This window comes from Ahaetulla prasina, chromosome 15, assembly GCF_028640845.1.
Source record: "Ahaetulla prasina isolate Xishuangbanna chromosome 15, ASM2864084v1, whole genome shotgun sequence".
Lineage (NCBI taxonomy): Eukaryota > Metazoa > Chordata > Lepidosauria > Squamata > Colubridae > Ahaetulla > Ahaetulla prasina.
In genome coordinates this window covers 5,588,713-5,604,863 of record NC_080553.1, presented here as the reverse complement: position 1 = coordinate 5,604,863, position 16,151 = coordinate 5,588,713, and the positions used below count along the sequence as shown (strand labels likewise).

The 16,151-nt window shown below is 43.1% G+C and overlaps 1 protein-coding gene across 1 annotated transcript in view; it reads left to right on the top strand.

Moving 5' to 3' along the window:
* The window catches only part of LOC131185825 (transmembrane protein 132D-like), a 318,182-nt gene extending 311,771 nt beyond the window's left edge, over positions 1 to 6,411 (top strand). Inside the window, exons 8-9 of the mRNA XM_058158722.1 lie at positions 845 to 1,036; positions 4,827 to 6,411. Coding sequence (XP_058014705.1) covers positions 845 to 1,036; positions 4,827 to 6,011 — 1,377 coding nt within the window. The 3' untranslated portion in view covers positions 6,012 to 6,411. The remainder of the gene's footprint in view (positions 1 to 844; positions 1,037 to 4,826) is intronic.
* The last annotated feature ends 9,740 nt before the right edge of the window (positions 6,412 to 16,151 follow it).

The window sequence follows — 16,151 nt, the reverse complement described above, 5'->3', positions numbered from 1 at the left end:
TATTCTCCCTCTCTCTCCCTCTCCCTCTCCATCTCCCTCTTAATTTTTTAGCAGAAACAAATTTAAAAAAGTTGGAAAATTAAATTAATCTATGCAAGACACTGGTCGCATGAGCAAAGAACATACTAACAAAGGAATATTCCTGGGATGAGGTGGGAAGACCTAATACAGAAGAAAGACGTGTTCAAGAAGATATCACAGTTATTATCCCTTTGAGGGATCCCCTTGTGTTTCTTAACCTGCACTTTCAAATGTGCAGATCCCAATGTCCCAGGATTTTAAAACAAAGTCCTCAGTCAGTCAGGACCACCTAGAGGTGCAGAGAGAGATGGGTTTGGAGATCAAGTGTGTTTAGAGATTTATCTGTTGAAAGAAAATACAGCTAGAAATGTGGAATTTTAGAGAAAGTGTATTTACAATTAACATCTTTGTAAAGGTTTCAGTGTGAAACCAAAATAGGATGAACTCATCTGATCATTCCACCTTGAACAGATTGTTCCCTGGTGGTCCTTCCCCTCTTCCTTCCTTCCTTCCTTCCTTCCTTCCTTCCTTCCTTCCTTCCTTCCATCCATCCTTCCTTCCATCCTTCCTTCCTTCCTTCCCTCCCTCCCTTCTTCCCTCCCACTTGCCTTTCCTTCTTCCCTTCCCAAATCCCTATTTTCTGAAACTTAAGTCCCAAGCCAATCACTCTTTGTAATGTATCCTTCTTGTTTTATAGGCTGCGATCTGATTAACAACATTATGGTTTCTGGAGGCGGGGGGGAATAACATAGATATAAGTGAGACATATAGAGTGTTTCCTTGGCATGTAAAGATGAACTGTCCCTTTGGTCACCTCCTGCAGATCCTGTCCCCACTTTCCGATGCCATCTTGGCAGAGAAGACGGTGACAGTCCTGGATGAGAAGGTGACTATCACTGACCTGGGTGTCCAACTGGTATCGGGACTCTCGCTCTCCTTACAGCTGAGCACCGGAAGCAACAGAGCCATCTTCGCTACGGCAATCGCCCACGAAGTGCTTCAAGCAGAAAAGCAGGTAGCAGCCTCACACCTGAAGTTCCTTTTCTCTGGTTGGATCCAAGCATCCTGTCTGAGCATGGTGGAGTCCACATTTCTTTCTAAAGCATAAGCCATTGCTTCTCAATTGATACGACAACAAGCCGTAGGTGAATATGGGATCTGTTTCATTGGCAGTGTTTGAAAGGGCCATATGAAACTACAGGCAGCCAAATGGAGAACCAGGCAGTTTTGTCCTTGTCCTCTTCCACTTCATTTCCTTTTCCTCCCTCCCTTCTTTCTTTCCTTGCTCCCTCCCTCCATTGCCCTTCCTTTCCTTTTTTCCTTGCTCCCTCCCTCCATTGCCGTTCCCTTCCTTTTTTCTCCTTTCCCTTCCCTTCCTTTCTCCATTCATTGCTTCCCTTCCCTTCTCCATTATCCTTTCCCCATTTATCCCTTCCCTTCCTTTCCCCATTCATTCCTTCCCTTTCATCTCTGCCCTTCCCCATTCACCCCTTTCCTTCCTTTCCCTTTCCTTTCCCATCCATCCCTTCCCTTCCTTTCCCAACTCATCCCTTCCCCTTTTCTTCCCTAGTTTTGCCCTTCTTTCCCTCCAATATTATTCTTCTATTTCAACTCTCCTCCTTCAGTCCTATTAGGTTACCCCGCTTCCTCCTCTTTGTTAACATCTCCCATAATCTGACTCTGACAATATACTTCCCATCATAGAGAGTCATGCCCACCAAGACCCCCAAAAGTTTCCAAACAGAGGAAACAACTTTCTGGGAAATGGAATTGGGTAAATGGGAACAAAAGACACTCCCTACACACACACCGAGAGAGAGAGATGGCAAACTTTCAGCATTTCTTGGCAACCGTCCATCATTTTCCAAATCTCCTTTCCCTGCCTTCTCTTGCCTGCTGAGCAGAGAAGGCACTGGCATTGGTGTCCTTGTGCAATTGTTAATATTATTCTAAAAGGATATTTTAGATTTATAGGTGCTCATCCCCAAAGGCCACCGAACTCCTAAATAGAGAAGCATTGTTTCAGTAAATAGGGCGGTAAAACTAGAGCAAGCCTTGGGTGAAAAAAATATGTATTTTTTCCCCTTCTTTTTCTGGTAACCTCTCATAAATAATACAATAGCGCACTGCTCACCTGCCAAAAATACATGTTTTGGGGAAGAAGATTCTAAACACTCGGGCTGTACTGCAAATCTAGCTGTTCCTTAACCTTGGCGGTCCTTCATTTTTTATGTATATAATCTTTATTAAAGATGTGTTTTTAAAAAGTAAGAGGAAAAAACAACATGAATTAATTATATAGCCAGAAAAAGAAAAGAAAAAGAAAGCTTGACGTACAAGAAAGAGGAAAAAAGAAAAAAAAAACTACAACGGAGTAATAAACAATATATTCTTTATGGCAGTTATAAGTCCAATTATCAATTTATCTCTTCCCCGATGGTTACAACATCCCTCTCTTTTTTCTAATCTATCCTGTCTAATAATCCCAACCATAAATCGTAAGTTCATTCTTTTCTGTTTCACAGGAGAAAAAAAAGTCTAGTAGGGATTTCGGCCAGCAATAAACATAGCTATTGTCTTTTTCTCTGATTAAAGGAGTCAATTTGGCCATCTCAGCAAGTTCTGTCATCTTAACCTTGTTGGTCCTTCAGCGTGGAAACCATCCAGATGTGATTTTGTTTGCCTGGTGATTTTGGGGAGATGGATAGAATAGAGCTGCTGGGGTGGGGGTGGGGAGAAAGATGGAGAGAGAGCAAAGAAAGAGCAAATGCTACTCTATAAAGCCTTAGTAAGACCACACCTAGAATCCTGCATCCAGTTTTGGTCACCACACTATAAAAAAGATGCTGAGGCTCTAGAAAAAGTGCAGAGAAGAGTAACCAAGAGGATTAGGGTACTGGAGGCTAATACATACAATGAACAGTTGCAGGAACTGGCCATGGCTAGACTTATGAAGAGAAGGACCAGGGGAGACAAGATAGCTGTCTTCCAATATTTGAGGGGCTGCCACAGAGAGGAGGGGGTCAAGCTATTTTCAAAAGCACCCGAAGGCCAGACAAGGAATAATGGATGGAAAGTGAACAAGGAGAGATTCAACCGGGAAATGAGAAAATTTCTTAACATTAGCGAAATTAACCAGTGGAACAGAAGTTGCCTTCAGAGGTTGTGGGAGTTTCATCACTAGAAGCTTTCAAGAAGTGACTGGACCTGCCATCTGTCAGAAATGGTGTAGGGTCTCCTTCTTTGGTGGTGGTGGTGGGGTTGACTAGATGACACTTCCAACTCTGTTAAGCTGTAAATCTGTAAATATTAATCGGGTAGGATCCCAAAGTTTAGATTGCAGCCCACACCCCTATTGACCCATCGTTATCCTGTAAGATCAAGGAAGGGACTGGTACAAACACTAGCACCCAGACATTGAACAAGACCCAAAGAATCTCAGTCCTGGCCATGTTCAGTTCATTTTGCTCCATGTCTGCATTAGGGATCCTTCGTTCTCTCAGAGCTTGGTGGTTTTCTTGCAGTCATTTCATTATTCAGACTAGGTCACATCATCATGGTTGGGTCATGAAACATCTGCAAGAAGATCACCAAGCTCAGAAGAACCAAGGACCCCCCAGTTAATTCCCTTCCTCCTCCTCCTCCTCCTCCTCCTCCTCCTCCTCCTCCTCCTCCTCCTCCTCCTCTCTGCTAACCCCATTCTCTTCTAGCACTGATGACATTCTCTAGTTGGGCCAAGAAATGTGTGCAAGAAAACAACCAAGCTCAGAGAGCACCAAGGACCCCTCATTTTAACCCTGAGCTACAAATATTCTCATTTTATGAAGTCTGCATTAGTTTATCTTAAAAAAACAAAACAAAAAAAGGAACACCATCATTTAGCTCAGTTGCCGCAGAATGTGCAGGGGCAATTGGAGAAGAAAAATGAAAAGGAAAGAAGGGACATCTAAACAAAAATACTGTAACTTTAAGGGCTGTTGAAGATGCAGCTTCTTACTTGGTCCCAGAGGGACATTATCATTGCCAACAGGGAAGTTACAAATGAAGTGTACAACATTTTATATATATACATATATAAATATATAAAATGATGCCCAACATTATTTATATTTAAAAAAATGTTGGGCACTTCATTTTTAACTTCCTTGTTGGCAATAATATACATATATATATAATAATATATATTCTATATATATATATATCATATATCTATTTATCTATCTATGATTGCAAGCCCCTAGAGTCATCTTGATGGTAAGATGGGCACCCAATAAATTTTTATAAATTAATTAATAAATTAATAATTTACATGGTATCTCAGGTATCTCCATTCTGACTGTATACAGGTAGGCTTGACTTATGACCACAGTTGAGCCCAATATTTAATAAATGAGACATTTCTTAAATGGGTTTTGCCCCATTCTATGAGTGTTGCCCCTTTCTTGCCACAGTTGTTAATTGAATCCCTTACTAACACTAACCAGGTTAAGGGAACCTGGTTTCCCCACTGACTTTTCTCGTCAGAAGGTCACAAAGATGATTACATGACTCTGGGACAGTGTAACTGTCATAAATATGAACCAGTTCCCAAGCATCTGAATTGTGACCACATTACCATGGGGATGCTGGAACGGTCATAAGTGTTAAAAACGGTCATAAGTCACTTTTTTCCAATGCTGTTGTAACTTTGAAAGGTCAATTGAATGAACCTTTCAGTGAGCGAGGATGAGCTGTATAGCAAAAAAACCCAACATTTTGATGGGTTGGTCCCAGTATTATTCTGTCTCCTTTTCCCCCCAAAATAGGAAGCTGTGATGAGTTGCTGGATCCAGTTCAGTGATGGAGCAGTTATGCCCTTAGATATCTACGATGCCAAGGACTTTTCTTTGGTGGCCACGTCTTTGGATGAGAAAGTGGTGTCCATCCACCAGAGTCCCAAGTTTAAATGGCCTTTCCTTGTGGCCGAATCAGAAGGACAGGGTCTGTTGGTGAAAGTGGAGCTGGTGATCAGCGAGTCATGCCAGAAGTCGAAAAGGAAGAGTGTCCTGGCAGTTGGTACCGGGAACATCAAGGTCAAGTTTGGTCAGAATGACACTGTCCCCAACCCAAGTGACAGCAAGAATGGTAGAGACGGGATCCGTCTGGAGAACCGGACCAGTGATCGTCGTCAGAAGACAAGCCTGCAGGAGAGATCTCGTCCAGAGGGGCCTTACTACAGCTCCTCCATGGGACATGAAGAAACCAGAACAACTAGCACTCAAAAGTCCATCCTGAGTAAGAAGGAAGACCGCGATAGTCTCCTAGATGACGACAGTCATATGCAAAATCTCCCGATAGATTTCACCAGTTTTCCAGCTCAGGTAGACCTGCCCAGGAGCAATGGAGATTTGGAAGAGGACAATCCTGATGAGACACCCAGGGGCTTAAGTGACTTGGAAATTGGGATGTATGCTTTGCTAGGTGTCTTTTGCTTGGCCATTTTGGTGTTCCTCATTAACTGCGTCACCTTTGCCTTGAAATACAGGCATAAGCAGGCTCCATTCGAAGAGCAAGAAGGCCTGAGGCATTCTCATGACTGGGTAGGACTGAGTAATAGAACTGAGCTGCTGGAGAACCACCTCAATTTCTCCACCCAACAGGAGGAATGCATCACGGCCATTGACAGGAGCATGGATTTAGAAGAAAGCAAATATCTCCTTAGTGCCAACCCTCAGAAGAACCTCAATGGCCAAGTCTTCCGATCCACAGACTCTGTTACCTCCCCGGAAGGGAAGGAGCAGAAGAACGAACAGGCCACCTCGCCCACCTCCAAACGGAAACGTGTCCAATTTACCACTTTCACCACTATCTCTTCAGATGGTGGCTACCCAACGGTCAACTCCATTTTGAACAGCAGCGAGGATGATATCAAATGGGTTTGTCAAGACATGGACTTGGGGGAATGTAAAGAACTAAGGAACTACATGGAGCAGCTACATGAAAAAGTGTAACAATACACCTGAAAAAGATTTTGTTTTCTTTCTTATCTCTTCTTTCTTTCCCCACCCCCCACTCACCTTTCTGCCTTTACGTTGAGATACTAGTCAAAGATGAGGAGCATAGAGAGAGAGAGAGAGAAACAGAACTTGGTGCACAATCCAACTGTGGGTCCTTGGGTTTTTGTGGAAAACATCTAGAGTACGATCAGAATCCCAAAATAACAAATATATATATTGAATGAGACTTGTAGAGAGGTGCTTGAAGCCAACACACAAGGGAAAATTTAAAAAAAATTAAATAAGTCAAATTAAGATCTCATTCTTTGAGCTGATCCTTCCAAATCAAGACCCAAAAGTAAATCCTAATGTATGGTTTAGATGCTTTCAAGCTGGTTAATTTTTCAGTATTTCAGGTTTGTCATCTGGATCTTATGTTGGGGGAGGGGGAGGGGAGACACGATGGACGGGAAGGGAAAATGGAAAAGTTGAAAGCCGTATCTCAGTCTATGTGAGATGGAGGAGAACATTTAACCAACAAAGGACCAGCAGAAATAAAATTGTAAGGTGGACTTACTTTGGTACTTCTAATTTCTCTTAATTCTTGCCAGAAATAATGCCAAAGAATGTGGAATGTATTTATCTATTTTCTTTCATTCTTTTTTTTTTTTTTTTGCAAACAGGATTTACTAAGTGATTTAGTAGGAAAGATCGCAAAGCGAGCCTTCACCAAGGGAAATATAAAAGCTCCCCCTATTTTAATTAAATAAAACTCTGTGGCCATTTGTCACATTCAGACTTGCGTTTAGGAATCCTTTTCATTCCAACCCCCCTAGAATTGCAGCAGCTTTTTGGCAACATGGAATTTTTAGGGGGCCCCAAAATTGGAGAGCTCACCTTCTACTCTCAGATTTGTCTTGCTCTGGTTCCAATCAGGTCTGCGTCCCACAGAAATCAAGATGGAATGTGTTTGTAAGTAAATAATTTGGAAATGTAGAAAAAAATATTGGTAAAGATCTGCTTTTACAGGGCTCTCTGCAACATATCTGCTTGATTTTTTTCAATTTTGGAGATGTGTTTCCTTGCTTTCTAACTCCTAAGATTCCTTTGGATCCATTCATGGGTCATCTCTGAAGGGGCCTCATGGACTTTTTCATGCCCCCGTCGGAGTCTGACTCTGAGATGAAACACGAACAGCTGACAGAGAGTGAGAGAGTGGCTCTGTTGGCTGTGGAGGAAACTGGGGAAGGGCAAAGTCAGGCTGGGCAGAGCAGGGGAGAGATAGAACAAGGGAGAGGGGGTTCAGATGAAGACCAAGACCCATCCCCTCCCCATCCTAGGGCGCACAGGGAAGAACGCAGAAGAGAGAAACATGGGTTGCGTGGCTTACGAGGGAGGAAAGGGCCCTGATTCCCTTCATAAGGCACACCTGGGGATGGAGTTTAAAGGAGAGGAGGTTGGGAGGGGCGTTTGTCGGGAACAAACACTGAATTAATCTGGTGCTGACAGTTGTGGTCTGCATTCCTGGCATTCCCTCCAGACTGTGTGAATTACTGCCATGCTACTGTGTGCCTAGTTTGTCTTGCTGGAACTATTCTTCCCGCCTGGGACTCATTATCACACCCTGCTGGAGTGATTGATTGCAGTCATTCTGTTTACAGCGTTGGGGCTGGATTATCTTCAGGTTTGTGGGAGAGCTTTTTTCCAGGCCATAAAGAGGATGTTGGGGGCAGAGTTCGTGCCAATAAAGGGATTCATACTCTGGATGTGGTGCCTTCATGCCATGCCCCGGGTCATCACAGACTTCTTTGATGATCAGGGAAGGAAAGATTGATTGAACTTTCTCAAGCGACTTTCTCTTTGCCCCTTTCTAACTCCCCATTTCAAAAACACCCCCTGCCATTTCGGATGGCTGGGGGGTGGGAATTTGATAAGTGGACTAGTTAGAAGACCTTACCACCATATCTCTGGGAGATGAGCAGGTCTGACTCAAAGCTAGGGATTGAGGGACTTTCTCTGTAATTAGTTTTTAATTTGGAACCAAAGATGTTAACTCTGGAGTTTGATAGGTATCCTGACATATCCTTGTATCCAAGGTAGAAACTATCAGGATTAGCTTCCCACATTTTGGACATTCCAGGAATGGGAGAAGGTTGATGCTTCTCCATTGTTTCATAAAAATGTCAACTTTCCAGATATAGTAGGTGATTGGTTTCATATCTCGCATATGCCTAGTGGTTTTTTATCCACCAATGAAGGATTTGCACATGGGAATGGAATCTAAACCAGGATGTAGAACAAAGCAAATGTTTCAGAAGTCCGAGGGAATCTCAAAGGTGCTTTTTCAAAAGGCAACTGGATTGTTTTTTCTAAAAAGAGAGAGAGAGACAGGGAGGGAGGGCAAAGGAGAGGGAGAGAAAGAAAAGAAAGAAAGAGGAGGAGGAGGAGGAGGAGGAGGAGGAGAGAAGAAGAAGAAGAAGAAGAAGAAGAAGAAGAAGAAGAAGAAGAAGAAGAAGAAGAAGAAGAAGAAGAGGAGGAGGAGGAGGAGGAGGAGGAGGAGGAGGAGGAGGAGGAGGAGGAGGAGGAGGAGGAGGAGGAGGAGGAGGAGGAGGAGGAGGAGGAGGAGGAGGAGGAGGAGGAGGAGGAGGAAGAAGAAGAAGAAGAGAAGAAGAAGAAGAAGAAGAAGAAAGAAGAAGAGCAGGAGGAGAAGGAGAAGAGGAGGAGGAGGAGGAGGAGGAGGAGGAGGAGGAGGAGGAGGAGGAGGAGGAGGAGGAGGAGGAGGAGGAGGAGGAGGAGGAGGAGGAGGAGGAGGAGGAGGAGGAGGAAGCAGCTTTGCTTCTCATCCAAGAAACCTCATTAGTTCTGATGCATATGTTCTGATAGGATGGAAGCGGTGGTAGGGAAATTGAAGGATTGTGTTTCTTTGTAGTTATCTGGTTGTTAGCACTCTCTCTGAGAGTTCTTGAGGCCACTTGTGGGGTAATCTGTGCCCTCGGGGTCACCTAAATCAGGATGCAATTGGTTGTGGAATCTTCTTGGAACTGCTGCAAGATAGGTGGTGCCATCTCGCTCCCCCTCTAAATTCTAACATAAATTCTTTTACCCCTCTTTCAAGCCAGCGGTCTTTTCTATCCAAAATGTGGGATTTTGCTGTCTTCAAAATGTTTTTTTTAAATGCGGATGAAGCACCCAATCTTGTCCTGATGGGACAAGTTGAACTGACAAAACTTCTTGGTTGAGAAGCGAAATGTTTCTTCTTCTTCTTCTTCTTCTTCTTCTTCTTCTTCTTCTTCTTCTTCTTCTTCTTCTTCTTCTTCTTCTTCTTCTTCTTCTTCTTCTTCTTCTTCTTCTTCTTCTTCTTCTTCTTCTTCTTCTTCTTCTTCTTCTTCTTCTTCTTCTTCTTCTTCTCCTCCTTCTTCTCCTTCCTCTTCCCCTTCCTCCTCCTCCTCCTCCTCCTCCTCCTCCAGAAACCAACAGTCCCATTCCCTTTTGAAAAAGCCCCTTTTCAATGACCTGAAACAATGACCTGGATTGTATTTCCAGACACTCTCCTAGGGAACCTGTTAATGCTTTCAGAAAGGATCTCTTGAAACGGCAATCTTTTCTTTTGGAGATTACATACCCAAACTGCTAGTTAATCATCATCTGCATTCAACTGGACAATAAACTCGACGCAAAGCAACAGATTCATTTGAGGAACAGAGTAATTCTTTGAGGGGTTTTTTCTCCATCTAGCTAATGATGAAGACAAATGGACTTCGCGCACTCTCAGTGCCAGGGTAAGTAAGTGCAGAAAATGCTTTCACACTTCGTTCAGGTAATGGATGAAACAGAAACGAAGTAACGCGGGGGAAAAGAAACAAGCGTCCCAGAGATATTTTGCAGCTGTAAGTGGAGTTCTGTTATTGTGTGTCTTTGCATGTGTGTGCGTGGTGTGTGTGTGTGTGTGTGTGTGTGTGTTGTGAGGGCTATAACAAACTTCCAATGAGAAGCCACGACAGAGGCTTCGAGCCAGGTTTAAGACTCAATCCCAGTGCTCTGAAAATCAGGACTACAAAAAAAAGATCTAGATTTGGATAAGGCAGATCGTAGCTTGGGAAAAGAATGTTATTTTTGATCAAAATAGGGCATTTTTTTTGTAATTAGGCACCGACTTCCTAATTATTTGCTTATTTATTTGAACGTCCATGGTGCCCTCTTCAATAGTGACACAGGACAGGAACATGAGCCACGGTGGCGCAGTGTTAGAGTGCAGTACTGCAGGCTAGTTCTGCTGATTGCCGGCTGACTGCAATTTGGCAGTTCAAATATCACCAGGCTCAAGGTTGACTCAGCCTTCCATCCTTCCGAGGTGGGTAAAATGAAGACTCAAATTGTTGGGGGAAATATGCTAACTCAGTAAACCGCTTAGAGAGGGTTGTAAAGCCCTGTATATAAGTCTATATGCCATTGCTATTGATATCATGAAAAGTGATAATAAAAAACAGAAGCATGACAGGCAATAGTAAAAAAATAAAATAAAAAGCAATTCAGAATCACAGCCAAACTTTCTGTTCCCCTAACACAACAAATAGGCATTTGTGCCTTGTCATTGGTGAATGCAGGACCCGGAAGGTAGACGACTGTCTTGGTCCATGTTTTTTTTCTCTCATCCAAGCAATAACTGAATGTAATCTTTTCCTACCTTTTTCTTGCCCAAATAAAAGGGTTTTAAGAGTGTCTTTTTTGCTGGTAGCTCTTCTAGCCCAAAATGTGTTTTAATGGAACTCTGGATATGGTTCAACATGCAGAAGAAGGAGAAGGAGATGGTGTCCTGGCTTAAAAGTTCTCATGGAACCATGGTTTATCCCAATATTGCAAGAATGGAAGAGATAAAAGCTGGTTTGGGAGGAGGAGGAAGGGGAAGGGGAGGAGGAGGAGGAGGAGAGTGGGTGATGGGGATGGAGATGGAGAAGTACTCAGAGTCTCTAGAGCTCTCTGAACTTGATTGTTTTCTCATAGACCCACTGGGTAACATCATCGTTGCTAGAAGGGAGTAGGGTTTGCAGAGAGGAGGAGGAGAGGAGGAAATATATTCTGGGTTCCTAGTACTCTCTGAGTTTGGTTGAATTTTGCAGACATTTCAAGACCCAATTAAGTTACATCATTAGTTCTAGCTGGCATCATCATTGTTAGTTACCTAGGTATTTTACCTTCTTGGAGATTCAGAAGCTGAATTGATTCTGCATTTTATTTGTAATAACTAGCACATGTTGAGGATGGCGTTATCATGAAAAGGAAAAGAGAAGTAGAAGCTGTTTTCAGACTCCATCTTTGCATTCTGGTTTTTTAAAAATGATTATTATTACTATTTTTATTATCATTCACCAACAGTTTTTGGAACGTAGGTCCTAGGTTGGGTTTTTAAAGGCTTCGGAAGAATTTGTTCGACTTCTTGGTTGAATAAAAGATTCCTAGTTCCAAGCAGTTTGGCTTCCTTTTCAGATCTGACACCAAGGCCTGTCTGTTCGCTTTTATGCAGATCCAAAAAGACAGCACTGGTTACCTCTAAAATTTTGAGTTGGTGGGACAGTCCTTGCAGCTTGAGTCAGGGTCAAAGGGGAGAAAGATTAAACCTCAGTGTGAGGGCCTGGGGCAAAGCATAGGTAGCTGGCCATTCAATCTGCCCCTTTATTGCTCCAAATTTTCCCAAATGCTCCCCCGTTTCTGGCAAGTCCCAAAACAAAGTGATGACAAACACACATATACCCCTCAAGCAGCCTCTGGCTGCAAATTGTCCAGCCCAACACTGTGAACATCACAACTGCACAGCAATAAATCCAGCGGGGCAAGTTGAAGAGTCCAGGAAACAAAGGAGCATGGCAAGTAATCTAGAAATCTAGAAAGAGTTCAAGGAATCCATGGAAGTTCAAATAGCAGCACTCAACACTCCAAGAATTCAGCATTTGTCAGGAAGCATCTCCTTAAGTCTCAGTCCCCAGGTTTGCCTCATGAAAAGAGACAGGGCGCTCTCCTCCTGAGTAGTTGGGTCATTCTGCACTGTTCTCACTGTAAGGACCTGCCTCACCTCCTTTCCCAAGAAAGTATAAACTCTTGAAACATGGTATTTCAAAAGGAACCTTTTATTGAGAAGAAATGATAGCAGAACAGGCAAAGCAAACTCTAAGTTCCCTCCCAAACTGCACTGTTAGAAACAGGGCTCTAGAATCCATTCCTCCAGTCTGAATATGGATTCAGCCAATCCACAGGTGTGACAATGTCAACCAATTGACACAATCTACATGGTCCTCCCTCCTTATTTCATTCCCAAATGGTGAGAATATTACAGGGTGCTTAGACACCAGGAAAAAGGTTATAAAATACAGCTTATCCCCATGCTCCCGCTCCCTCCATTTGACATTAGGGATCTGACACTCACCTTCTCTCCACTCTCCATGCTCGAGGATCAGAAGGGGGTGGTCCTTGTCATCACCTGAGCTCTGTCTCTCATGTTCACTGCTTATCAGTACGTATCTTTTCTTTTATGTACACTGAGAGCATATGCACCAAAACAAGTTCCTTGTGTGTCTAATCACACTTGGCCAATAAAAAAAAATTCTATTCTATTCTATTCTATTCTATTCTATTCTATTCTATTCTATTCTATTCTATTCTATTCTATTCTATTCTATTCCATTCCATTCCATTCTATTCTTAGCCTCTCTTGGTCATCCTGCCCCCATTCCTCCCTGCCTACAAGCTGTCCTAATCCTGAAAAGCCCTGTCCTTCCCCATTTTCCTCTGAAGCCAACAAAGCCGGCTCCAGTTCCCACTCGTCTTTCCCCACAGGCTCAGACTCCAATGGGGGCATGACACTCAGTGTCGCAGAATCGAAAGGGAAGAGATTCATCCTGGCTACGTTCTGGTTTTAATCCTCCCCCCCCCCCCCAGTTTGCTAGGTTTTTGCTCACCCGGTGAGATTGTTTCATCCTTGCCCTCCCTTCCTGCATTTGATCGCCAGCAATTTTTTCACTTCACACACACTTTTGAGCTCAAAATAGCTTGCTGGATTTCCACAGCTCTCGAGGAGTTTAATTTCCCTAATGCTTGTTGAAAACCCACTTTTTAGAAAGATACCAGAGAAGAAGGAGCACCAGAGATCATGTATTAAAGTTGAGTGGAATTAGGTGAAGACTCAGGAAGACTTCTGTTCCAATAGAAGAGTGTCTCTGTAGCTCAGGGTTGAATTGTGGAGTCCTTGGTGCTCTCTGAGCTTGGTTATTTGCTTGCAGGCATTTCATGACCCTAATAAGGGATATCATCAGTGCTTGGAGGGAGTGATATTTGTGGAGTGGAGAAGGAGAAGGAGGACTGAGGGGTCATTGGTGCTTCCTGAGCCTGGCAGTTTTCTTGCAGATATTTCATGACCCACCTAGGGAACATCATCAGTGCTAGAAGGGAGTGGGCTTTGTGGAGTGGAGAAAGAGAAGGAGAAAAAGAAAAAGAGAAGAACTGTGGGATGCTTGGTGCTCTCTTGAGTTTGGTTGTTTTCTAGCAGGCGTTTTATGACCCAACTAGGGAACATCATCAGTGCTAGAAGGGAGTATTGGGTTTGTGCCTTGTTAATATGTATATGGTAGTTGGTCTTGCCAATGTTGGTGAGAGTGTGGTTCAGCCATCCATAGACCCATAAAGTACATCATTCATTCATTCATCCATCCATCCATCCATTCTATGGAAAAATTTTCTGACAGAATTAATCAGTGCCTTCAGAAGTTGTGAATGCTCCAACACTGGAAGTTTTTAAGAAGATGTTGGATAACCAGTTGTCTGAAGTGGTGTAGGGTTTCCTGCCTGAGCAGGAGGTTGGACTAGAAGACCTCCAAGGTCCCTTCCAACTCTGCTATTCTATTCTATTCTATTCTATTCTATTCTATTCTATTCTATTCTATTCTATTCTATTCTATTCTATTCATTCACATGTTTATGCCATTTCTTCTACAAGGTGACTTTGGACCACAAGGTGACTTTACATGAAACTGCCACACCTTCAGAATCAGTACCCGAACCTTGAAAAATCCATCCTAGATCTATTTCCCAGGTTTGATATCCAGTCGATTCCAAATTCTTGTCTTGTCTTAACAAAAATCCCACCAATAAGGACCAGCTTGTGTCAAGTTTCTCCCAGTAAGCGAAAACCAGATTGCCTTATTGCCTTATTCGATTGAAGGATCAAAGCAACCGTATCCCACCCTCTTCCCTTCCTAGAATTGAAGAGCGACCAAATTCAAACAATATCCCCATTTACTTCTGGCAAATGTATTCCTGGTCTTGCAATATGCCAGAGTGACACTTTCTCATTGCCAATCCATCTCTCCGGCTTCCGGGAGGCCTCCTTATAGTTATTGTCAGAGGACTCCAGAAAATGTGCATTTCCATTATTCAGTCACTCTATTAATATTTGGAACCACTTCATTAAATTTTGGAGCATCCTGACACTTTACGTGCTCCTTTCCTCCTCTCTGCCTCACTGCAACAGATAATGTAATAAGGGTAATAAACAACTGAGCTACCATTTTCTCTCTTTTTTTTTAATCAAAAGGGAGGCAAAAGATGGCCTCTCTTTAATTCATTGATCGAGACCAACTTCTCACCTTCTCAAGGGAGGAGAAAGAAGGTAACCACCATGAAGCTGGTAATTTACAAAGCCCTTAATTGACAAGATTTAAATATCTCCCACAATTAAAGGTTAGACCGGGAGACTGAGCATTGGAATTTATAGGGATTGTGTGCCAGGATGAATGCAGGAAAAAGTCACCAGTCACAAAAAGCTTTGTATTGAAACAATACCTCAGAGTCAGATAGTGAGGAGGTTGGGGAGGAACGTGGGCCAGTCCTGGAGTCTGGTGAAGGCTCGGACAATGGCTCTGAGTTGGAGGCAGAGAGTGGGCCAAGGCCATCCGGTAATTCTTTGCTGCCTCCGGAGTTTCTGGAGTGTGACATCAGCAAGACAGAAGAACAGCGTGAGCCTGTTCCTATTGTGTGCTTGCGCAGAGCTGCCAGGAGACAGGAACAATTAGGGAAACAGGGTTGACTTGGGAGTAAGGCTTGGAGATGATTGGCCCCTCCCATAAGACATAAAAGAAGAGTGAACGGGATGTGAGCTTTTGCAGATGGCAATTAGTTCATCTGGCCAATTCAAGATTTGAAACTTCTGTTTGTGACTCTGTGCCAAGTTTGGCCTTGCCCTGCATCTGGAAATTAGCTCTTTCGCAGCGCTCCACGTGAAATAGGTGGGTGTTGATAACCTTCCTCTGAAAGACTGTTTAAGCTTTGTGGACTGTAAATGAAAGTAATTTATAGCTGTATGAATTAAAGAGGTTTGCTGGGACTAAGTTTGTGCTGTTTACTTTCTAAGGAAGCCTAGGTCAGAACAGTACAATTGAAGGCATGTCGGGCAAAGCCTAAGAATGACATAGAACAATTCAGGTCTCCATATCTTGCTTTCCTTACACACAATAGACAGAATCTTGCCGTGACAAACCCTTAAACTCTCATCTTAATGGCTATCCTCCCTTGCAGCATTATAAATCCAAACCCCCTCTTCAAAAAGCAGATTGACATGTCAGTTAGTTGTTCTATGGTGAGGTCTCTCCTCCTGTTGCAGAAAAGATAAGATGGAGAGAAGGGAGAAAAAGAAAAGAGAATGAAAAATTGCCCTTTCATAAGCGTCAGAAATTATTCATCTCTTGGGCTAATCTTCGCGTCTCTAGAGTTGAACCGTGCAGCTCCTTCCCCTGCATTTCAAACCACAGAGTTAAAAGAATTCCAAAAAGGCTGGCTAGGTTATTATTAAAAAATAATAATAATAACCATCGGAGCATTACTTAATTTGGACAGCAGCCATTAATTAACCACCTGGTTGAAGCTCTCACCCCCTCCATCCGTGTTCTGCCGTACATTGGCTTCTGTAGCTTCCCAAAATAGTACCCATCAAACGATGCACACATTCTCATCAACAGAGGGAAGAGTGATTAAAAAACACACGCTTGCAAGCAAGAACACTGCTGCGTGATACACCTTAAGCCCAGCCAAACAATATTTGTTATGTCCTACAACGCTAAACTATGAATCGAGAACAAGCGTCTCCTAGCTTCATTTGGATGCAGCCAAAGG